General features: G+C 44.5%; 1 protein-coding gene across 2 annotated transcripts; it reads left to right on the plus strand.

Annotated features, from left to right (window-relative positions):
• The first annotated feature begins 238 nt into the window (after nucleotides 1–238).
• LOC146189508 (centromere protein X-like) lies at nucleotides 239–11,755 on the plus strand. Of its 2 annotated transcripts, none has more exons than XM_084603276.1 (6): nucleotides 239–407; nucleotides 3,019–3,070; nucleotides 3,143–3,196; nucleotides 5,611–5,642; nucleotides 6,419–6,475; nucleotides 11,455–11,755. In XM_084603276.1, exons 1-6 carry the CDS (start codon nucleotides 270–272, stop codon nucleotides 11,470–11,472), a joined length of 351 nt encoding a protein of 116 aa, XP_084459402.1. In that variant the 5' UTR covers nucleotides 239–269; the 3' UTR covers nucleotides 11,473–11,755. The 2 variants fall into 2 exon arrangements, with proteins under 2 accessions (XP_084459402.1, XP_084459403.1); XM_084603277.1 differs by having other exon boundaries at nucleotides 239–369; nucleotides 3,017–3,070.
• The last annotated feature ends 12,568 nt before the right edge of the window (nucleotides 11,756–24,323 follow it).

Genomic DNA, 24,323 nt, shown 5'->3' on the forward strand with positions numbered 1-24,323 from the left:
GATTATGTGGCACACTTTGCTTTTATTTTATTCTGTTTTTAAAGCTGCACTTTTTGTTTGTAACAAATACTGTACACGCTGAAAGTTCGCGTTTTTGCACTTCTAATAAAATGAAGTATTGTATAAAACAGTGCTATTTATCAATATTTTCCTTACCAAGTCTTTGTATTAGCTCGATGTTACAAATGATGGGCTGGTGGCGCTTCACGACAACGAGTTGCTTCCTTGCTTCCATCGATCCATTTGTTGTGCGCGCGTCAAACTTCAACATGGCAGCCAGTCCTAAAGCGGGAACTTCGAGAGCGCAAGTTGACGACGAAGATGTTGAGTTGTTGGACGAAGACAGTGATAAGAACGCGAAGCAATTGGAGGAAAGTCTCATTGTTCAAACACCTACGTTTAAAGCGGTAATTAAGCGAAGCCTTTTATTGCACACTCTGCTACGCTGGTCACTAGTGCGCGGCTTTTTGTTCATTGTCTGCTGGCGGAAACCCGAACAGTTGTTTTAAAGCCTTCGACCAATGTTTCTGCCAACATAGATAAAAGCAATTGAGTAAAACAAGTTTTTGGGCAAGTTGGTAACATTCTTGATTCATACCGGCAGCGAAAAAGCACGAACACAAAAGATAAGGATCATGCAAAAACACGAACGCTGCACTACACTCACGCGTCTGCGCACTGCATTATCTGTAGGGCACAGACGCGCGAGTCTTTTTATACTGTAAATTTTTCTCAATAAACCAATTCATCGCCTCCTCTAGATGGCCAATTATGAGTGCAGCGTTCGCTCGTATTTTTGCATGTTCCTTCTCTTTCTGTTCGTGCTTCTTCGCTGCCGGTAGGAATCGAAAAAGAGTAATCGAAGTTCTCTGGATTTGCTTGTCTCTGAAATGAAACTGCCAAAGCGGAAGCCTGGATCATAGAATTCGTGTGAGCGCCTTTGTGTTTGTAATGCATATCTCCTTCGGAGTTGCTGAGAACGGGGTGAAAGTAATTGATGCCCTAACATTGGCAGATGAAAGTGGAGAGTGTGCGCAGTGGAGCATACTAAAGACTTCTGTGGCTGCTGCTGTTGGCACTTGCCCGTACTGAAATATTTCCCTCATTTGTGTTTAACAATGCAACTGTGTACAGTGAGTATACATTCGATTATCAGTCCTAGACTGTCCGGGACTTCTTAGCTGACAGCTGCCCAGTGTTCGATTTTCCTCGGGCAGCCCAGAAGCCCCATCCACCAGTAAAGCTCTTGGGCTGGCGGCCATTTCGAGGCAGACTCCGAGCGCATTCTGAGTACTTTCTTTGTTCGTGCATACGATATTGCACGGTAAGACTTTTGGACCTTGTGTCTTCACTTTCTTGTCTTGAATTTCACCACACACGGAAGCGTCCAGAACCCCGAGCACGGATTATTTGTTTGTGCTGTCTAGAAGTTCTTCACCTTTTCGCGATCTTTCTAGCGTGCAGGTCTAGAAGTGTCACAAGTGAAGCACTTTGTGCTGGAGCAGCTAGTGCTTGTTGTAAATGCTTTTTCAAATGCTTTCATCTGGTTTCGAGTGCAGTGCGTGAGCAACAGCGGCAAGCAAGCTGCTAAACTGAGTTCTGTAAGATACTTTGCTTTCAGGCATATCACGCTCTGTTTGTGAAAAACACTGGTTGATTCACACCTCTGCTATCTATCTTTAGTACACCAAAAGATAAACGTGCGCATGGCGTCACTGCGTAAGAACCGAGTCGTGGTTATGGTGATTGCGGTGACTGATGGTTGGCATTGCCTGCTAAGAGCAAACGATGGAGGGAGCTTGCAGGGTCATGTGACCATCACGCTGCTTCCTTTCAGAGTGGAAGCCGAGACTTGTCAGCAACTAGCCCAGGACTGGAAAATCGAATGTACTTAGTGAAAGCAAGATGTGCTCTCGGGCGACGTGCATTCGTCACGAAGTGGCAAAATTCCTTGGGAAGCAAATTTAAAACCATAATTTCATACAGTTGCTTTGGAGCACTGTGTATGAGGGTGCACTCAGTTGTAAGCTGCGTGCAAAAGGCTCGAGCACTCGGTCGATCAGTCGGTCTGTAGGGATCACAGAGGGCAGCATAAAGCATTTTTGAGACTTCAAAAACCTGCTTACATGCATAATGAAAACACTGAATACGCCTTTGACCACACATTGATTCGAGTTCACGCGCGGTGCATGTGTTTGACACATCACTCCAATCACTTGACATAGACTCAGTAATATCGCAAATATGGTCCGTTTCAAAACGTTTTCTGCCTTTGGTAATGTTTCACTCCACAATGAAACCTTTGACATCATTATTGGTATATGCCATAGCTGTGAGCAGCAGAGTAGCTATCCTGATGAGTACGCAAAACCGGTCTTGCGGGCTGCAAGCCAGATGTAGGAGGTGCCTATATAGTAATTCACTGGTATTGATGAGGTCTATTTTATAGTAACAGTTTGTAAAAGCTATATATTGCGATAAGCATTTCTCAGGGTTATATCTGCATTGGTGCTTTGTTCTCCTCATTTCTGAAAGTTTTTCAGTTGTTAAAGTTAAGATGCACACTTTGCTGGGCTTTATATCTCCTGTACGTGGGCCTGTAGTTTAAAGGCCTAATTAGAGGACTGTAGACACCAAATTTTAGCTGGCATTTTCTTCTTTTAATTGATGCATTAGCCAATGAATGCAATAATCGGCATGTGGTTTATGTCTATCGCAGCTAAAAGATTTATAATTGAAGATAGGGCATTTGGGTTTATGGGCATAACTGCAGTAATTTTTAACATGTGTTGGAAAGCTTGGAACCATAGAGGGCAAGGGGGCCTAAGTAGCTTCTCCGAAACCAAGTTCAGTTGCATTTTGCTTTCAACACCAAAGGCCATTTAATGAGACGAGTTCAGAGTTACATACATATTCTTGTATGTCGATATATAGAGCAGACTTGAAGTTTTTGAAACCAAGATCGTGCGTAACCTGATATGTCTTTTTTGTTGCTTCTTCTTTTGTAACCCTATGCAGAAGACAATCCAGGAGCTGATGAAGATGAATTTCGAGCATGACAAGACAAGGAGTGAGTAGCTGTGCATGTTGAGTCTTTTGTGTACTTCTTTCCCTTCATTCTTACCTTTTCTCTTTCTTTCAGTCAGCGCCGATGCACTCAAGATGCTCACGGAACTCTTTCGCATTATGACGATAGGTGAGTTGTATTCACCATCCCTGTACGGATACCGGCGCCTAAGGTTAGGTTAGGCTAGGCTTGGCTGGGCTAGTTTAGGTTAGGCTAAGCTAGGTTAGTTAAGTTAGGCCCACCTAACCTATCCTAACTAACCTTGGGAGCCATGTTGTTGGTGAGGTTGGCCTTGCCCACCTAACTAACCTAGGAACAAGGCCCACCTAACCTAACCTAACTAACCCAACCTACCCTAGCCTAACCTAACCTAAATATCGCCCGGTTTGTTGAGTCTTGGTTTTCTGATGCTTGTAGAAATGCTGCTGAAATCTAGGTGTGTGGAATTGTATTGCAATGGAAAAAGGAAAAATCTTGGTGCATTCTTACGTCTTGAGGCTTCTCTCTCGAGCCATCCAAGTTTTAACACTGTCACGTACAGATCCCCATTCTCTAGAAACTGGGTCGCGGCATTGTTGGCAATGTGAGCAAAAAGTCACCAGCATGCCCCTGGCCGGTGAAATGGCTGGGCATTAATTGGTTGGCAGGTTGTGTGGCGTCACAAGCCAATGGGAGTGATGTGACTGATTTGGCACGAGCTGCCAATTCGTGCTGCTCATTTGAGATGGGAGGTGACTTGGGAATCGAACCATTCGGGAGCACCACATCCCGATTCAGGCGCTACTTCTAGGCCACAGAGGCACATTCATAAGGATTAGTTAAAGCGAGCTGTCATATCTGTGTGAGGTGGTCTTTTACATAGTTTGGTAGCTTACGACTGTATGCTAATAAATATTTGAGACAACAGAGGCACAAATTACGGAATTAGTAGTTAAACGAGTAGCGAAGTATGTGTACACATATAAGGAGCCTTAAGGAGAGCCACAGAAGGGAATCATTAACACCATTGCTTCAATTAAATGCAGAGCTTGAGTATCTTACAAATTCTCTCTCTCTCTCTGTTTTATTGTTCACTTTTTATTCAGCTGCTTATAAAGAAGCGTTCAGAAAGAACACACTACTTCATTTCATCAAATTTAATTGTAAATATACCGCATTAGGAATAAATATGGGCTCCCATCAAAGCTTTTCCTGACTATGAGATGATTTAATTGTAGTATACTAGAATACCACTTGAATGAACGTCATTTAAACGAAGCATTCAGCTTTACAAACTTTATTAAATTGCCCTACCAAAGCCCTATTGAATGCTAAGCAAATGCCCTTCATTTTGACGAAATTCAGTCATTGCTCATTTCAGTTTTACGAACATCCTCTGCGGCTCATCCTGTGTCTCCTACGTCATACTGAGCACTTCAGCAAGCACAACCCGCACATTTTGTCACATATATTTACGTCGAGAACAGCGTTTCATTACCACATGACGAAACCTGGCCGTCATTTAGCATTAAATTGAATTAGCCAACCTAAACAAGCTTGTGGCCAGCCGAATCCATAGCTGGTTTTGCACTCCTAATTGGCTCCGCAATCGTAACCATCCATAGCCGACCCTCATCCCTATTAAGGCTTTTAGCTCGAACAAAGGCGTACATATGCGTGCTGGTTGACCATGATCTGTTGAAGCAATCATCTGCTTGGAAAAAATGGAGGCCTTTGCTGTTCAGCAGACCGTTGTGCTGGACAAAGTTCACGGCAGCTTGCATTCAAGACCACTGCAGTCCTAAGTTCAAAAGTACTACAAAAGATTACTGCATTCTTCGCTTGCATATGAGTGCAACAACAAATGCATGGGTTGAGATATGATGTGAACACAATATTTCTTGGAGCTAACGGAAACGAACTTCCACGCACCTATTTTCAGTTAACGAACTTTCACTTGAACAAACTTTTTCTGAAGGTCCCTTGAAGTTTGTTCAGGTGCAGTTTCACCGTGTTATCAAACTGGACGAACGCAAGTGCAAATTAAACCCGCGTGATGAGCCGACGCTGGCCATAGCCCCTCGCAAGATGGCTGCCGCAGGCTTCACCCGCTCCCATTGGTGCCTATTATGAATCACCACTCCAGCTGTTTTATGTAACCTCCTTTGCACTGATAAAGGTAGCGCATTCCCGTACCTGCCTAATTCAAATGTCTCTTTTATTCCCAATGATTTTAGTTTAAAATTTTACTGTATGGTGATTTTGTTACCTCCATGTTGACCCCCACTGATCTTCATTTGTCGTTCGTGTTGCTCTGTTTGCAAGATGATGCAGCTTGCCTGTATTGCTAAATTCTCCATTTGTAGGGGATAGGCGTACTCAGTGAACAAATGAAAATAAATCCTACCTGCAGCTTTCTTTTTTCTGTTACCTCCTCGATATCATTCCCAAAACTAGTATAGAACAGCGTGATGCAATTTTTTATATGCTGATCTTTTGTGCGCGCAAGTGGAGATGTGGTGCACTTCTGATTGCTGTCTTCGCTGCTTGTTTTATTTTTACAGAGACCGTAATGAGGGCCACTGATCAAGCAAAGGTGTGGAATGTCGATTCATTTCTTAAATAATTATTGGCGCCTTGCTGTGATATTGTTTGTTGATGTCATTCTCGTACGCTTTCTTTTGACATCTTTCGGTCGTGTTGTGCTGGCTTATGGGAGCCTTTGGCTCTTAAGTCTGTATGAGAAGCATCAAAAAGCTGCTTCAATGTGTCACTGCAAAGGCACCTTTCAAAATAGAAAGTGTCAGGGGTAATGCTTTATGCCATCATTTTGCGAAATTTAATTCTGGCTTGTTTATTCTGCGTGTACTCAGGGAAGGTGCACTGTTGAGAATGAGGAGTTCGTTTGGATTCGTGTCGTGCAGCGAACAGTGCAAAATTACACAGATGAAGGATTCGAAGTGTGCGTGCTGACTCATTCCTTCGCACTTTTGATTTATTTATTCTGGGATTCTGTGCAAATTGTAGACTGAAGAATAGTCTGATGCACACGTCAGTCAGATTAAGCAAAAGCTTAAAGTGTGAGCATGGTATTGTGCTGAGCAGTAGTCATCAATCCCCCATGCAGTGCGGTAAAACTATGAAATAAACATGCCACATGTGAGGATTAATTCTTTTCTTTTATTGTTTGTGCATCATGGGAAAGAGCAAAAAGATGCCTTTGTCACAGCTGAAAATCGTTACAGGTTTTGACAGAGCTACGGGTATGAGTTTTGTTGGCATCTGTTATTGTCACTGTCTGTTTTCTCAAAGGGTAATGAATGCTTATACCGACTTTCCTGTCTCTTCTTTGTCGTTTTCCTAATGTTCCAGATCCAGTGCGACACTGAGGTTCGTCCTGAGCACCTGGAGAAGGTGTTGCCGCAGTTGGTAAGCGTAAATCTGTCTTGCTAGTCACAAAAAAGATTTCTCCACTCTTTCTGTGTGTACCATAAGAACCCTTATTCACTTAAAATGAGGGGGCTAGAAGGGCAATGATTACAGGACATTAGAAGTAATGGGAAAAGTAAGAGGCATAGTTATGAGATACATGAAGAAGGAGCTAACAGCCACTGATGCAAAAGAGAATAGGGGATTGTTTTTTATTTTGTTTTGATGAATGTGGAGCAATAAATAATCAGGGAGGTAATTTGTGAGAAAGTAGAACAAAAAAAACCGCATGCCACCATGTCAGTGGCTGCTAACTCCTTTCTTGTTTTGAAGTGGTAGCTGTATATGACTTTTGTTTAGACAGAAATTACAGGCCAAGCATGTCAAGTGTCTGGGCGACTAGTCGATGCTTTCTCCTTCCCCGTCAGCTCCAATCCAGTCATGGCAGGTGGTAATGGAAGAGGAAGGATGGGGTCGTGAAGTAGTGGACAGGAGGGTGTAATGAGTGCATTCATCTGGATGAGCCAGAGAACGCAAACTTCTGGCATGGCTACTGATACTTGGGATGTGGGTTGGGTACAAGCGCTTGTTGAGGCAAAGCTGTAGGTAGGACTCTTTAATGCTCCAGCACAGGGAAGAGTCTCTCACCGTCCTCAGAGGGCTTGGGCTAAGGGATAAAAGGTGGCTGGTCAAGAGTGTCACGGGTGAGTTGATGGGCCAATTAACTGCCGTCAATCCCTGAATGCTCAGGTTTCCAACGGAGGAAACAATGGAAGGCTGTAACGTAGTAGAGCATTGTTTTGACTTTTTGTTGAAAGGGCTAGCTCCTGCTTTTATATGAGCCATAAAGTGGTTTGCAAGTCTCAATACACCGTGTACCCCGGAAGAGAAAGAAGGAGGGCAAAGGATTGGAGGGCGTCGTCAGTGGCGACGATCTCAACACACGATGCGTCCAGCGGGTGGAGGCATGGACTAGTGGTGTGGGTTTCAGGGTCTAGGAGGCAGAGTACAGAGCGTAGCCACCTTGAGGAGTCACAAAGGAGGCATCCGCATAGGCCGCTCCCTGGGTAGCGAAGAATGGAGAATGGTGTTCCACGGCCACAGATTGGCAGTTACCGGCATGGAGGACAGGGTACATATTGGATAGGATGGGGAGGATATGAAGGTTGGGAGCCGGGACATGATGGGGAGAGATTGTAATGGAGTTGGGAATGGGAGGGGTGCCCACTGAGCCAGTTACCACTGGCTTACAACAGTGTGGCAATACATACTAGATAGATGGAAGGGACTTTAGAACATGCACATGAATCGAGAATTGCACATCTATAAAAGTGATAGCGTGTAATACAAGCATATACAGTACCTTACGAACGAAAAAACTACTTAAAAGGTATGCATAAATTTTATTTAGGAAGTTAACTTATTACAAATAACAGTTACAAAGAGGTACTAAAGAGTATTACATTTTGTTAACAGTATACACTAGAAAAAGAAATCTGCATGTCCATTACCAAAAGAACGTTCAGGGCAGTGCAGGAGGATGCAACCTTATATAATAAGTAGAAAAAAAGTGTGTAAAGAGGGCAGGCAAGATAAAACAACGGCAGGCGAACAAAGTTGACAGCATATACCTATTTATGTTTCCATTGTTGTGCAATGGCCTGAAGTCAGGATCACCAGATTGTTACAGCCACAAATGGCCTAGTTGGTCTCGACAGTAGCCAAAATGTAGCCAACAGCAAACATTTCAAGTGATCCGAAAATAGTCATTCAGATTTATATTAAGTGAAATCAATCCTTAGGTATAATAAGTTAATTTTGCACAAGTATACCTGCATGATATATTTTTCCAAACACTACCTTCAAGATGGTGCAGGCGGCCCGGCTTTTCTGCACTGTGTGCGTGAAGGGATTTATTAGCATCCACCATCACGAAGGCCTTGAGCCACAGAAAGGAGACTTTGAATTAGTTCAAAGAGTGCAACAATACAGCCATACTATCAAGTTTACAATAAGGCAAATGTGGTCTTCATCACAAAGGCATGTTTTTTTTTTTTGTTTCCAAAAAACAATCACTAGGGAAACAACAGACAAATTGCACCGAACTATAAACTCACCGAGGAATGGTGTAATCCATTGCATAGTCACAGCTCATGACAGCCTTGACTTGCTGAGCACAACACTATCAACAGAAAAGCCTAGAGAATTATCTTAGGCACCATGTGCTGATTAGGAAGGGGATGTGCTTGGCCCATACAAAGTGCTGGAGCTGAGACAAGACAGAAATTATTGACTAAGTTTAAAATTCTTCTAGTAGCCTAAGTTTTTGCCTTGGGCAGGCATGATATGGAAGAGTGCTTCATATGTCTCGTCCAACGCTTTATTTTGCTGGTCTGTTTTTGTGAGACGTGGCCGAACACTTGTTCAGCAGCATCAGGCGTCAGTAACATTCTTTTTTTTTTTTTCATTGTTCATATTTGCTCAAAATTCTTTTATGAACTGATACCCTGTACCAAATCATAGGCTCTTTCTCTTTTTTTTTTTTTTTTTTTTGAGCTAGCAATACTCAAGATCAGAAATTGAATTGGTTGGTATAAAAGCAGCGATCAAGCGATGAACAACATGGAAAACATACTCTTTTTTCTGTTTTTAATTTGAGAGGCTGCAGGTCATCTAGAGCCTCAAGTATGTGCACAGCTACTTCCACTTGCTTCTAACGTGCACTCTAGCCCTGTGCACAGAAAAAGATTGCCCGCATATTGAATGTTCGTTTGTGCCATCTGTTGAATTCAGAAAAAGCACAGCTTGCAAGCTGCTACGGGAGCTGACACGGCACCGTGCGCATACTGCAAAAACAACCTGTAGGCACTTTTCCAAAATTAGAACTAGACTTTAACTATCGACATAATTTGCATTTAACGACCTTACTTATCTTGCGAGAGTATAGTAGTATGCAAACGATGCAGGCAGGCTTCAGTGATGCAGCTGGCAGTGCTAGAAACTGTTCATCTGCTCCTGCTGTTGACGCAATGATTAAGCAGCACAAGCATTAATAAAAGGTCAGATATAGCTTTGTCGTGCGGTTATCTCAAACCATCCAGGACCGCAACTTGCATCTGTTTTGAGTCCAGAATTAAAAACATCCATGGCCAGAAGGTTACGAAATGTGGGGTATTCAATAATTTGGACAACCCGGAGAAAGCATGTTCACTCCTCACATTTGATCACTCAAGCTACGAATGCAAGCGCGGCAATTCCAACTATCACAATGGACCCATGGCAGAAACTCGGGTGTCTGTTTGCTGTACTGTTATCTGCTGCGCCATTTCAATGCTGCCTCACAGATTGATGCTTCTGATATGAAACACAGCAAAGCGTTGCTATAGCGGCGGGCTGCCCGTACCTTTCTTGTGTAGTCAAGGAGTGAAATTGATACGGGGTTTTGCTCGACCGGCGTTTGTTCTAGAAGATGCTGTGAGCATGCGGGAACATCCCACAATGCGGTCAGTCACCGAATGGCAAACATTGTAATGGCCACATTCTTAAAGCAACCATTTCAAACACCTTCATACTAGTGTGCTCGTACTTAGCTCGATATTTTTTCTGTGCACCATAGTTACTCATATTTGTAGCAGGGCATTATTTTTAAAATGCTTGACGGGAAACGACGCAGAGCTTTTGACACATGTTGTACACAACACTCATTAATACAGCTTCTTCATTTCCTTTAGTTGTTATTGGTCTGTTGACAATGCAGCAGTGCCCGGATGAGCTCTTTGTATTTCCAGGAGCATGACAAAGGCATGCTTAAGCATTCGCACAAGTTACAGCTTCCGATTTTTGGCCATGGTAGTATTTCGCCAGTCCAAAGAGGAACCGAGTTGTAGAGTAGATGTGAACCGGTCCTGATTCACGAATAGTTTGGATGGTCGGCCTTGCTACGCTTTCTAGTATGGCTATTGCAGATTTCTAAGCTGACCCGTAGGGAAGACAATGAGACCGTGCATTTTCTGCAGTGTTGGGAAGCATCAATGAAGGTCAGCTCCTACGCTAGGCTTGACAGCTACTAATAGCTGTGCAGCCCTACAGTTTTCATTACCTTTAATAGATGCATTTAGTTTAGCGCTCCTGCTGACCGCCTACCGCTACCGCGTGAGTGTCAGTGTGTATGCGCAGATCACTCTGATGACAACAGATGGCGCCATGTGACCATCAAATGTCGACAGGCGCGACGCGCAGGGACCAGTCAGCGCATGCTATGCTGGTAGCGCGGAGTAGCGATAGACGGCTGCGGTAAGCGGCCACGGTAAACTACAAGTCTCTAATATATGTCTGGTTGAAGGACCTTTCTCGTTGTTTGTTTTTTTGACAGTACAAATTGTGTTGTAAAAGTGATCCCATCATGTACTGTGTATGTGCTGTCTGCCACTGTAAAATATTTTACTAGGGAAAACAAATCTTGGTCTGCATCTTGCTCCAAGTCCCATCTTGAAGCTTGAATGGGTTTTATTATGCATCTTTCTTCAGGCTACATAAAACCTTTTTGTATGAACTTAAGAAGACCGCAGTGTAAGCTTAGCAATTTTTTTGTTAGCTTTCAATTAAGGCCTATACTTCAAACTTTCTTTTTTTTTAAACCTCAAATTGTCCCTTCTGCCTGTTGAATGAAATAGTCATTTTCACGGCATTTTATTCACTCAGAGCACCAAGTTTCCCTGCCTTTAGGTGACTACCTTAAATGGTGCGAAGGCTCCCATACCAGTATCCATATCACTGAGTCAAATATTGGACTAGAATTGATTTCTCTTTTTTTGTTTTAAATCAAAATCTCATTTTGTTCTGGAAAAGGGTGTCATTTATACAGTCTTTGGGATGGCATGTCATTTGGAGGGAATGATCAGACGTGCTTACAAGCTTCAAATTTGCCACCATTGCATTCGGATGATACACTGTCACTCTGATTCTTTATTCCTGCGCAGATGCTGGATTTCCGTTGAGTTCCCGCTGGGCAAGGTTCACATCTGTTTGCCGGAGGTGGCTGGCTCGATCAACGTTTAGGTTTTGTTGGCTGGTACTCAAGGCACATGTTAAAAATCCAGCTAAGAGTTCTGTATTTAACATGTTTAACTGTGCGTAAATTTTGTTATTAAAGGAGTTACCAACGAGTTGCTTTTGTGTTCCCCTCTGTGTCTGCAGTATTATATAGGATGTATGGTACATCTTGGCATCTGTGCCTGCACATATGTTTAACTGTGCGTAAATTTTGTTATTAAAGGAGTTACCAACGAGTTGCTTTTGTGTTCCCCTCTGTGTCTGCAGTATTATATAGGATGTATGGTACATCTTGGCATCTGTGCCTGCACATGTCCACATAAGATTGCTGTGAAGCCAAAGAGATAAGAACAACTGCGTTTCAGCGTGTAGCAGGGTTGTTCGCGTTTATCGAACTCCCATTGAGCAGAATTTGCGATATATAGGTATATCAAACCGCACTCCGCGTCTCTGCAAGGGTGGCTTCTCCTAATGGCGGCCACAAGCTAGAGAGAGGTGCAAATCTGGAGACTGAGTTCCACGAGGGCAGGAAGAAAGATCCTGGCCAGCATAGGGGAAAACCAGAGGGAGCTGTCATACGTGGCAGCACAAATAGATCTTCGGGTCCGAAAAAGACTGAAGATCGCTCCAATTCCGAAGAACATGCACCCGATGCACAACAAGGAGCGAAGGGCACATAGAGTCAAAGTTATAAGAAAAAGACTATGAGGGGTATACTCTACTCAAATTTCGTACTGCGATGCGGCCTAGAAGGGGCGGCTGTAATGGCAGTGATCGATGGAGACTACGAAACAGTGGTCACCGGATCCCTCAACACTAGAAACTCGCTCATAGTGGAAGAGGCTGCTCTGGCGTTACCCTGCAGGAGCATCAAAGCCAAATTCATATTTTGCAACAGCAAGATAGAATTAAGAAACTTTAATACGGGGATCGATTCGAAAGAAGCAGTTAGGATACTTGGTCAATCGGTATTGGACCTAGAGATCTCCAACAATATTTACGAGTAATGCGAACGGTCAGTTACCATAATCTGAGTGTTTTGCTGGTGTGATTTGTCGCCAGAAAATTCACCTGGCGAACAGGCCAAACCGCAATGACGAACGATAACTTTTCCACTTTTTTTGACCATGGTTTTTCCGAAGTGCAATTACGAAATTTGTTTTCGTCTGAGACACACGGCCACTTTCGGTTACTGCTCCTTTCAGTTACTGCTCCTGCTCTCAGGCTCGACAAAACGGTCGTGTCCTGGTCACAGTTAAGTAGCTTCCTGCAAAGGAGCCGTGGTTGAAGTAGCCTTTGCTTCAATCACGACTGCTGCCCATATCCGGACACACAGTGCCAGACGTCGCATTCGCGTCGTCTTTTTTCGGTGGAGATGCATATATGGGGCTGAAGGCCGCATCTGACGAAACTAATAAGCCTGCGCTCTGTTATCCTACACTGTATGTGTTATACCGCAGAGTAAGAAAATAGGCTTTGACAGACGAAATGAAGGGCAATGAAGCAATATGAAATGTTAAATGCACTGACTGAGATACTCTGAAAAATACAATAAAATTTTCTTGCATTGTTGTACGACTTTGCCTTAAGTTTAGAATGGCATATGCATATATGTGTGCTGGAACGTACGGAACTCGAACACACGTTATGGTATACCCAGAGCGCCAGCGAAACTGTTGCGGTGAGACATGAACTGCATGGTGAGAAATCCGACATTCGACTGAACGCACACTAATGCATCAATTAAACCGCATTGCATACAGTAGACTCAGATTTGCGTGGCTCAGCTTTTGTGACCTATTGCACACATAATTCGAGCTTTACAAAGGACTATCGCTTCAAGTACTGACGGCTGAATAATGTGGCAAAACACTGGATGCCGGCCTGCAAGGCACTAGAGCCGTGGATACTGGAACGCAAAAGTCTAGCTCCATGATGCCATCACGCGACGAAATGTCCAAAGAAAATGATTTCTCATTGCTCTTCGCTGGAATTCGTCTCGCAATGCTCGGTTTGCCAAACCGCTACAAAGCGCAAAAACCGTCCCAAAAAAAGGCAGCTAGCACTAAGCTGGTAGCTACCAGCTTAGTTGGCAGCGTACAGTGACCGGCGTAGACCATAGAGGAAGAGAAAGGTCCAATTGCGCAAGTGCAAAAGAGAAAGTTTCAACTTCCTCCATATGGTTTACGCCAGCCACTGTCCGCTGCCACCATTTGTTTGCTACAGCCTGTCGACCCAACGTTATAGTGCTCTAGAATCTAGAGCACTATACCAGCGTTGTTGATATGGTGGCGCCCAGACAAAATGGCCGTCCAACCAAAAATACCACGTCATTTCAGCCACACTTTTCTCGCGCACCTTTTGAAGGAAGGCATCTCCTGAGTGTTCCTTCCTCCATGTTTCTGTCGCAAAACCGCACGATTAGTCATGTCCCGGCTGCTCGACCTACAAGGAGCGGCCTCCCGAATCGTGGAGCGGACAAAGGGGTGTGTGATGTTGCTGTTGACGGACATGTCTAGGGAACCTACATGTTGCTCTACACATAGGCAAAGCTTTGACTAATAGGGTATGACTGATTGGACACAACATTGTATGTGTCGAGAACTGCTCACAAACACTGTTTTATTTCGTTTTTTTATTGTAAGACTTTTTGGTTTCATTTTGGTTGGACTCCACCCATATTAAGGGAAAGGCAAGGATATGTATCCTTGCCTTTCCCTTTATATGGGTGGATGTCTGTTTAAAATAGTCAATAGCTCCCTGGAGGCAGGTGCGGGGGAAGTGCAAAATTTGTAACCGTGAGTGCAATTCCCCGTCCGTTTGTCTAGCATTCTCATTCGAATCTCGCTTCGCATATGTACATGCATTGCAGCAAGTCAGTTCAAAAGACTTTCCCGCCAAAATACTAGAAAATGGTTATTTTTCGGTACCACTGAATTTCGCAAACCAAATGGTGCAGTTCGCAAGCTTTCATGCACTGCCTGGCCGGTATACATGGTTCAGTTGGAAGGCTCACCTTAGCAGGAATTCGCAAATCGACAAAATGAAAACGTGTATCAAGCTGGTGAGCTTTGAAGTGTACAATTTTGTTATTCGTACTCTTGCCGGGAGTGAACGGTGATTTCTGTTCAATAACAACCCCAAAACCTGACTGATCGAAGCTCACACGGCTTTTGAACTCATTGTAGAGTTCGAAAATTTAGGAAAGCAGAGGGATGAGATAAAGATAGGGGCAAGGAAATGAGAAGCTGTGACGTCACCAGGAGGGGGGAGGGGTGCAGACTGCAATGGGAGCAGCTCTCAGGAGGTACAGCTTGAGACATGGGGAGGGGGATGCATAATTAGAGAAGTCATCCCTGAGAAATTGAGGAGGAACAAAAAATTTTTGTAGATGCACCTGATGAAACTGCTGCATATATATATCGCATATGTGAGGTAGCTGTATTTGTAAAACAATGAAATAAAATAATTGCTCTGGATCGTGAAGAACTGATTTGGTTTGAACGCCGTAGCGGAGGACTATGGAAATTTCGACCACCTGTTGTTCTTTAACGTGCACTGACATCGCACAGTGCACGTTTGCACAAATTCAGTTACAGCGTACTAGAAAATATTCTAGTTCACTAACTCAGTCACGTCACCGGTAGTGGAGTTAACTGGTCGAAATGGGAAGGGTGGCAGTTCTTGTCCATACGGGACTAGGACGGTAGCTCAACGCCGCTTACGGCGGGGGCTAGCCAGCCACTGAATTTTGTCTGTTGTAGACCGTCATTGCGCCCGCCACTGCTTGTGGTTGTTGTGGCTGTAGGAAGAAGGAAAAGAAAATGCATGGGCCTGCTAATGGCTCTGTAGCTGAGCCACCTCCGCTGTCTCGTGCGGACAGAAAAGAAAATAGAGAAGAAAGGAAAAAGACAAAAGAGAGGAAGACGCGCGCCGCAACACCAAGCGCTGTCCACCACCGAAGCAGCGGCGGGCGCAATGACGGCCCACAACAGATAAAATTCGATGGCCGGCCAGCCCCGCCGCAAGCGGCGTCGACCCACCGTCCCAGCTCCGTAGGGCCAGGCCACCCCTCCAATTCGCCACTGCTTCGGTGGTGGACGACGGCTGTTGTTGTGGCGCGCGTCTTCCTCTCCTTCTTTTTCCTTTCTCTATTTTCTCTTCTGTCCGCACGAGACAGCGGAGGCACTGGCTCAGCTACAGAGCCAGTAGCAGGCCCATGCATTTAACCCCTAAATATTTGACCAACACAGTTCCTACTTCGAGCTCTCTCGCCCTACCATCCGATCTGCTAACCGTCCTGGTTAGCTCAGTCGCTAGAGCGACTGCGCGGAAAGGCGGTGGTGCCGGGTTCAATTCCCGGATCAGGACGAATTTTTCTTTAAGTACGAGGTTTCTGAGAAAGCTGTATATCTTTCCTTTGTAGCCGTGTGGCTGCGCTTGCATGGATGTCAATGAGTTAAATTACTCCCTTATTAGGTGTTGCACTGTTTGCGGTTAGATATTCAGAAGCTGCACAAAAACTTCGCCGTGTTTGTCTGGGCGTCTGAATGGGAGCGCTGCAGCCGGACTAATTTGTTCAGACGAGTAAAAGATGGTGGGCTAGGATTGGGCCACCTGTTTTTGCGACAGCTCGTCAGTCGTTTTTTGTTTTTTTAAAGACACGACTGACCCTTTCTTACGCACCGTATGCCAAGTCAGACTGAGGCGGCTGCTACTGCAGTACCTTATTTGAACTGAAGAATTTTCCGCAGGGATTAAGGGCTTTTATAGAGACGTCGTAGAAAGTGTTCGGTTCGTTTCAGCACAGTTTTCAATTGTGATTATTTGCCTACAATAAAACAAAAGAAATTGTACCGTGCATTGTGTGGAATTATGTTCCCTGTGCCTTTGTACAGGGCCTTGTACGATGGAGATCCAGGTGCAGATGCTTTAAAAAAAGGTAGAAAGAATGCAGGTAACAAAAACCTTTTTTTTTTTTTTTTTAAATTGCACACCGGAACCTTGTCGGTAAAAACATTTTTGAAGAAAGGGATTAAATTCATACCCTAGGTATCAAAATGCAGGAAGCCAGAAACCATACACCATGTTATTTTACACTGTTTGGTTGGTTGGTTCACAGGAAGGGAAAGGCGCAGTATCTGTCGCACTTGTTTCTGTGGACACCTGAACCGCGCCGTAAGGGAAGAAAGGAAGTTGGAGGATAAAGTGGAAAGAGAGAAGGAGGAGCTGTAGTGGAGGGCTACAGAGTAATTTCGACCACCAGGGAATCTTTAACGTGCGCGCTTGCCATTGCACAGCACACGGACACCACTTCGTTTCGCCTCCATCGAAACGCAGCGGCCGCGGTCGGGTTAGAACCCGGGTACTCCGGCACAGTGGTCGGGCGTTTTGCCAACTGCACCACCCCGGCGGGGCTTATACCCGTGTTACACGGGCAATTTCAACTGCCGTTCAGTTAAATCACAGTTCAGCGTTCCAACTGACGTTGAACTGAACGGCAGTCGACTGTAGTTACACGGAACATACCGCGAATCTCAGTTGACCCCCAGAATCACGTGATCCTCCACATGCAAGCAATTCTTACTAAAAAAAGTGCTTTATTTTTTAATATATAAATTACTTTGTACAACATTTGCACACTTTATATTATTAAATTGCACATTTTGCACGCGTTTTCTTTTTCGAGTATGGAACAAATGAACTCGACACAAAGCCAAGTCAATCCATTTGAGGTGCGTCTGGCTTCGCTGCTTAATCGTCGTTTTTTGGTGCCGCTTCGCGCGCTTGTGTTTTGAAACTCATTTGAGTATTTAAAGTTGCAGGCTGGGACTTGCGTTAGCTAAGGCAGCAATCTTTCATGTGATTTTAGAACGCACAGCGGTTGAAAATGCCGCCGACTCGGTCGATGCGACGCGTCCGCTGACAGCCACCTTGTCAGTTGACTGGTTCAACTGGGACCGCCGACCTCAGTTGAACTGAACCGCAGTTGAGATTTCAACTGCAGTTGGCGCTGCCGTGTAACATCGCTAACTGCCGTTCAGTTCAACTGACCGCCAAATGAACTGCCGTTGAAAACGCCCGTGTAACAGGGACTGTTGGGAAGAAGTATTTTTGGGGTGTATTGCAAAGAACGCTAATGAAAGATTTTCCGCTAGACCCGCATGGCATATGCGGTACTTATGCGTAGAATGTGAGGATGGGTTATCATTTGATTTAATTATGCTTATATGCATGTGCCTCCACGTTTCTTGCTCCTTGGCCTCCATTTTATATGGCGCTCGTTACCATTGCGATAAACATGCACGGCCTGCAATAGTTTATTTTCGGGAAAGCGTGGACAGGTTTTTTGGCAATCCAGAAAGCTGCAGCAAAACCTCCCGAGTGGAACTGTCAAGGCTAGAGCCTTTGTGTATGCGTGAATTTTATGTATCATGTAAATAGCGCATGTAAACAGCATTTTAGTGATTTTTTTCTTATTTTGTTCTCATGCACAAGTGTACTACTGGCTCCGTAGGAGGGTTCGATAAGTACGTTCAGGAGTGCACGTGGCTGTGCTGTCTGCTCGCTTTTTGTTCTTACACAGCCGTCGCGGCATGAAATTGCTTTCCCAATGAAGTTCGCATTGTTACATAAAAATCATTCGCTGCAAATTAATTGTGAAATACACTTGGGGTTATCTCCAATAATAGTTTTCTTTTTCTGGAAGGGGGGGGGTAACGTTGAGACTCAACCAAACGTGCCGGAGATCACGTTTATTCGTCCCAGGTACGAAGGCAGCAGAACGACTGAAAGCATTCGAGCTCATTTTGCGTTATCAAGTCACCCGCTGTTGTGTTTTTGTTTCTGCATGAAAGTATTTGGCGCAATAGCGGTACATCTGTATGGATTTTTAGACGTTGGCTATCATTTACGTTTGGGTACAGGCAAACAAATATGTTGGTTACTGCGTTATTTTGTAATAGTTTACTTGTGTATTGCATTGTTGCATATTCTTGGGGCGCTTAATATTTCACGTTATTTCGTAGGTCTTGTGCGCAAAGTGAATGCTGATAGGCTTGATTGTCGAGACTTATTGAATGGAGCACTGTGCTACAGGCGCGTAGTGCATCTAATCAACGGCGTGCACTTTGCTTGTCCATAGTCGCTTTCGTATACTGTTTGTTCTTGTAGAGAAGCGTTTAGGCATTACGGAGCGTAGAGTTTATATCGAAGGTTGTAAACATTCGCTATATCGCATTTCACACACTTACTGCTGTGCACACTATGAATATAATGTAATGGTTTTGATCTCGTATGCCGAAACGGCTATTTCATTGGAGGTTAATGAAAATATGAGCATGCTTAATTACTTGCTCACAGCTAATAGTAGAAGGTGATAGCATTGTCGCATTCTATTTGCATCACTCGTAAATTAGGTGCACTTTTCTTTAGCTTGAACCAACGAGCCTCCATGACCAATGAGGAGAGCGCCCGCTTCGGAACCCAGAACGTTCTGGGTCGACTGTCATACTCACTAAAATGAAGCCAACATTTTTCTGTTTAATTGCTTCGCTATGGATGCATGAGCCGCCTTGAGAAATTTAACGTCGATCCGAATATTTCAAGCTGTTCTTTAATTTTTAAGGTCAAAGCCTTTATAGGCTTGTTAATATCTGTATCACACTCCTTCGCTAGATTCAGCGGGACACTGCGACACTGTGACGTCATCACCTGGTGACGCGTCATCGGCCATGATTAGATGTGAGTTCGTGACTACACATCCGGCAGTGTCTAATAAACGGAACTGACGTCCTCATGACGTCACATCTGATCATGGCAGATTACTTCATCAGGCGATGCATGCATATACGAAGCTGACCCCGCCGCGGGCATCCGACCCAGGCGTCCGTGCTGTACCTTTCATTTAGCTTTTCTTCGAACACCGCACCACACAGCCTGCAGAAGCAGGCGCAGTACAGCGGGCATCAGCGGCGTTTCAAATTGGTTTACAGAAACGAAAAGGCGCCGTATCAGTCACACCTCTCCGCGAACACCTGAACCGCTCCGTAAGTGAGGGAGGAAGGTGGGAACATTCTTTGTTAACGTTAATCTAGGGCAAAATTTGACATGTAACGCGCTTGTTCAAAGCTTTCGCATAACGTTGCTGGCGAAACGAAATAGTGATTTTAGCCTCATAACCATTAGTGAAACATGCAGCAGCTTCGTAACAGCAATGTTTGGCGGGACACAGACAACTTCGTCTCCATCTTTCTTTCATTAAATGAATTTCTCTCTCTTCTCTGCAGCAACTTCGAATATAACGTACTTGCCTTGATGGGGCTGGGACAGGTAGGTCACCGCCGCTTGCGGCGGGGGCTAGCCTGCCACTGATTTTTATCTGTTGTAGGCTGTCATTGCACCCGCCACCGCTTTGGTGGTGGTGGACGACGGCTGTTGTTGCGGGGCGCGTCTTTCTTTCCCTCTTCTTTTTTTCTTGTCTATTTTTTCTTCTGTCTGCACGAGGCAGCGAAGGTGGCTCATTTACAGAGCCAGTAGCAGGCCTGTGCATTTCTTTTCCTTTTTTCCTACAGCCACAACAACGAACATTCTGCACGCAATGTTAGAACACTGAAATAAGACGCATAAACCTGGAAATTACCATTTGGCACAAGCACATATCTTACACGCCTGAGTCAAGGCTTGAAACAGTGATCAGACAGACAGATGGAAGGCCGAACTGCTCACTAAAATTGAAACTATGATGCAGTAATGTTTGGAGCAGTAACTTGAAACAGTGAGAAAAATCGTTTGCCTTGCTAAATTTTTCTAACATCACTTGTTCTACAAATCCCAGTGTTAATATCCGGTGCGCGTTAGCACTTTTCAACTTTTATTCCATTTATTTCACCTTTTCGTTTCTTTTCCTCTACCCCTCCTATCACTTTCTTTCTAGACACGTAAGTATAGATCAAAAACTTTATCTTCTGCTCAATTCTTGGCTGATCCTCCTGTGTGAATATGTGCCATATGTTATTTGGTAAGCAACAACAATAACAGCTCTGAGCCAGTCACAACATATCTACTACTTACAGAGGCTGTGTAACGATCACTCTATTACCAACATTATTGACGTCTAGACAACACATTGGCACTTACGAAGTGGCGGTGACCCAATCGACCGGATGGGTCATCGGAACAGTGAGGAGCTTTAGGGGCTTTATTTATACACTCCGTGACCTTCACTCTCATCGTCGGGAAAGGGCGCCAGCACGTGGGCCGGCAATCTGCCATGGTCATCTCTGCACGAAGGTGAGCTTCAATGGTAAGTGGCGAGAGCGGGCTTACGGGGCTTACACAACGCCACGCGAATACGCGCCACGCAACTAGAGGGCGAGAGCGCCGCATTGCACCGAATCTGAATCTTCCAGCAGAACAATGACCAGGTCACACCGAAGCCGCCGGCTGCAAGGCGTTCCTCAATTTCAAACTGCTTCTTTATCTTTGCTTTTTTTTTTTGTTCCATCGAGATTTTTCCTTCACGACCAACCACGACGACGTTACGGGTTTTCCGCAACACGGCCCCCTTAATTAATGATTTAGCGTAAAATGTCACGAATTCGACTTGATGGAGGGACATATAAAAGTACAGAGTGGGCCTAGTGTAGGGGCGGGTGGCGCAAAAGGCCACATCGAGTCGACGACCCTCGGTATGTGCACTTGAAAGGTGCTTGTAATGTAGAGGCTGGGTTAAAGAATAAAAAAATACAACCAAAAGAGCAATAAATTATTTGGCTGAAATAAGTGATCACCATTTGAAACATGCGAACAGTATAAAGTTGGGCTCAACATTGCAGCAGGCTATTTAGACTCGACTATCCGCCGGTTGTCCTTGAAACAACAGAACATGAGCGGCAACTGATCTGCCGGTCTCATTTTCGACAACTACCGCTAGACGGTTTGCAGGGTAATATGAAAGTAATATTGTTCTTAGTGTGAGCAGGATAGATAGTTTCGAATAATTTGAGCATCACGTAAGTGAGCTAATTGGTCTGCTGTTCTTCCTTTAACATTATTTTACCCTATGTATGCTGCTATTAACTCAGAGGACAGAGTTAGGTGCGTATACTACCCCTTACATTTATCATGATGGAGAGCAGCAGCATCGAGGAAACCCTACTCAATGTCAGGGTTTGGACGTGCGCATGTTGGTGGCACTGTAATTTGTGCAGGATGATATAAAGAAGAGGCCTCCTGGCTTACAGGGCTTCTTTATGTCTGACATGCTGATGCATCATGCACAGGTAAAAGTGCCCTTGCTTTAATTAGTTTGTTTTTTCTTACTGACAGCTCACAGCTCAACAATGCCTTTTAACGCAAAGAACGGGCCGGCGCTACTCCCTATATATTTTGGTAAGCACCATTTGTACCTGATGATGCGGTTTCAGTGTATGTTTTTCTGTTACTTTGCAAGTAGTTCGCCATGTTTGATTCATAAGTGGCATATTTATTAATCGCTTAATCCTTCTTTCTAAAAATTGCAACTCCTGGCGAGAAAAGCCATGATACCGGCTAGTTTCACGCAAACTCATACCAGCCCATTGTGCTGGATTTCTTTCTAAATACATACCAATGGAACGGAACTTTGTATGGCATGGCGTTTGGATGATTCCGGCTTTAAGATGAGCCTCGGGATTAATGATTCTTTTGCAGTCGCATGAAAAATTTATTGCTTGCAGTGCTTTTATATCAGTTGCGTCACATACATGCCAGAAGGAATCTTTAATAATGCAAGGAAAGGCCCCAGGCACCCATGCAACTTTTATTTGTCTTGCGACCTTGCACCGCTGTCTAGGTAACCTACAGGAAACAACATGATCGCAAATATATTCTTTGAACGCTACGCTTGGTTAAGCCTGGAATATTGCGAAAGCAATACCCTTGGCTGCGCATTGTTCGGCGGCTGCGCCCCGACTACTGCGAGGAGCTGAGCCGCAGCCCCATTTATCCTCCTAACGTGACGTCACAAACAGCGAGCGCCCTCTATCGGCTGCGACACAGCGCCGTGTATGGACTCGCCGCCACCATCCGATAGCGCGAGCTGGGGCCCCGTCTCTCGGTGTGGCGTGACGTCACATGGTCACGTGCAAATGGCGTGACGTCACCGCTGCGGCTTCTGTAAGGACTCACCGCCACCATCCGATGGCGCGTGCTGGGGCCCCGTCTCTCGGTCTGGCGTGATGTCACATGGTCACGTGAAAGGTCATGTATGAAGGCGCCACGACACGCCAAAGGCTCGAAGTGCTTGAAGTATTGCTTTCGCAATAAAAATGTGTCTCACATTTGATGTTGACTACCTGCAATGTCGCATTATATTATTGCCTGTTAAAATGATATAAGGAAGCTGTTTATTTATATGTAAATAATCGTTTGCTCATCAAGCCCTCTTCGCATAAATATGTCGAATTTGGTTTGAAACCACCTTGCACAGGGCTAGCAGACTTATCTCCCGGAGCTTTTAAAATACAAACTTTTACAGGAATATAAAAATCACCCTCTATTGATGTATTCCCATATAAAATCCACATCTACCGACGGCTTATTGTCATTCTGGAGATTTGATTGGAACGTGTTATATGCGTTTCAATGAAGCTACTAAAAGCGACGCCTTCGACAAACATAAGCGGCATCCCGTCATTGCCATTTGAGGTAATAAACTGGTTGGCACACAATTTTTAAATTGACAAAAACAAAGCTAATTGCTTCAGTAACCACCCTCCTCCCAAGTAAATTATCTTGAGACAATTCTTTCACATAGTTCGTGTTGTAATCTTTGTAATTGTCCTCTGTCAGCCAGCTGCTGAGTTTAACAGCTGTTTGACCTTGGGTCTAAACCAAGGTCGACGGAAATTTTTCAGCTTCGTTGGCCACTGCATTACACCTTTATGCCATCGCCGCATCTCGAACAAACTCCAACTCGCCCATCTCTCTATTCTATTCACACATTAAATCATTGCCTTCTTTATTTCATTAACCACAGAAAATAGCAACGCTCGCATAGTACCCTCCCATTCGTCAAACTTTCTATTCTATTGAGATATCAGATCATAACCCGGTTACTTTAATTAATTAACAGAAATAACACTCTCTAACTCCAAACTCCGCTGCGGTATGATAAATTCCCCGCTCTTTCAGTGCTGCATCGAACTACGCTGCGCTGTTCTGTCGTTTTGCCATTGTTGTTTTTTTTTTGCGTGTGCTGTTTTGTCTCTGTACTGTTTTCTCCTTCTGCTGTTTGGCCGCTTTGCTGTTTTATACCGTGTTCTGAATTGACGTGTGCTGTTTTCCCCCTGTGCTGTTTTGTCGCCATGCTGGTTTTTTCCCTGTGCTATTTTGACGCATGCTGTTTAGTCATGTGCTGTTCTTTCGTGTACCCCTTGGCGTTGCATAGTGCCCGATAGCTAGTAACGGAACAATTCAAGCGTAACACCCTTTCGACATTCTTACTTTATTTTTATTTTATTTTTTTTTTTTGCACCCAGTCATAGTACAACATGAACAGATTCTGGCTGAAATGCGCGCCAAGAAACTAGAATGAAGCTCAGCGCCAGTGCTCACGGAGAGCGTCTGCTAGTTTTGTTGTGGTAACTTTAGGATAACTTACGAAGGCTACACTGGACGTCAGTTATGTCCGCCAATCTTGACGTCACTCTCGGCGCCCAGGGGAAGGGGATGAAAATTTAAGGGGGGCAGGGGGTGTTATGTTGTTCTTTTCGTTGCAATTGAATGCACTACCCCAGCCGGCAAGAGCGGGACT

The sequence above is a fragment of the Amblyomma maculatum genome, chromosome 5 (assembly GCF_055883805.1).
Source record: "Amblyomma maculatum isolate TAMU_Amacu chromosome 5, ASM5588380v1, whole genome shotgun sequence".
Classification (NCBI taxonomy): Eukaryota; Metazoa; Arthropoda; class Arachnida; order Ixodida; family Ixodidae; genus Amblyomma; species Amblyomma maculatum.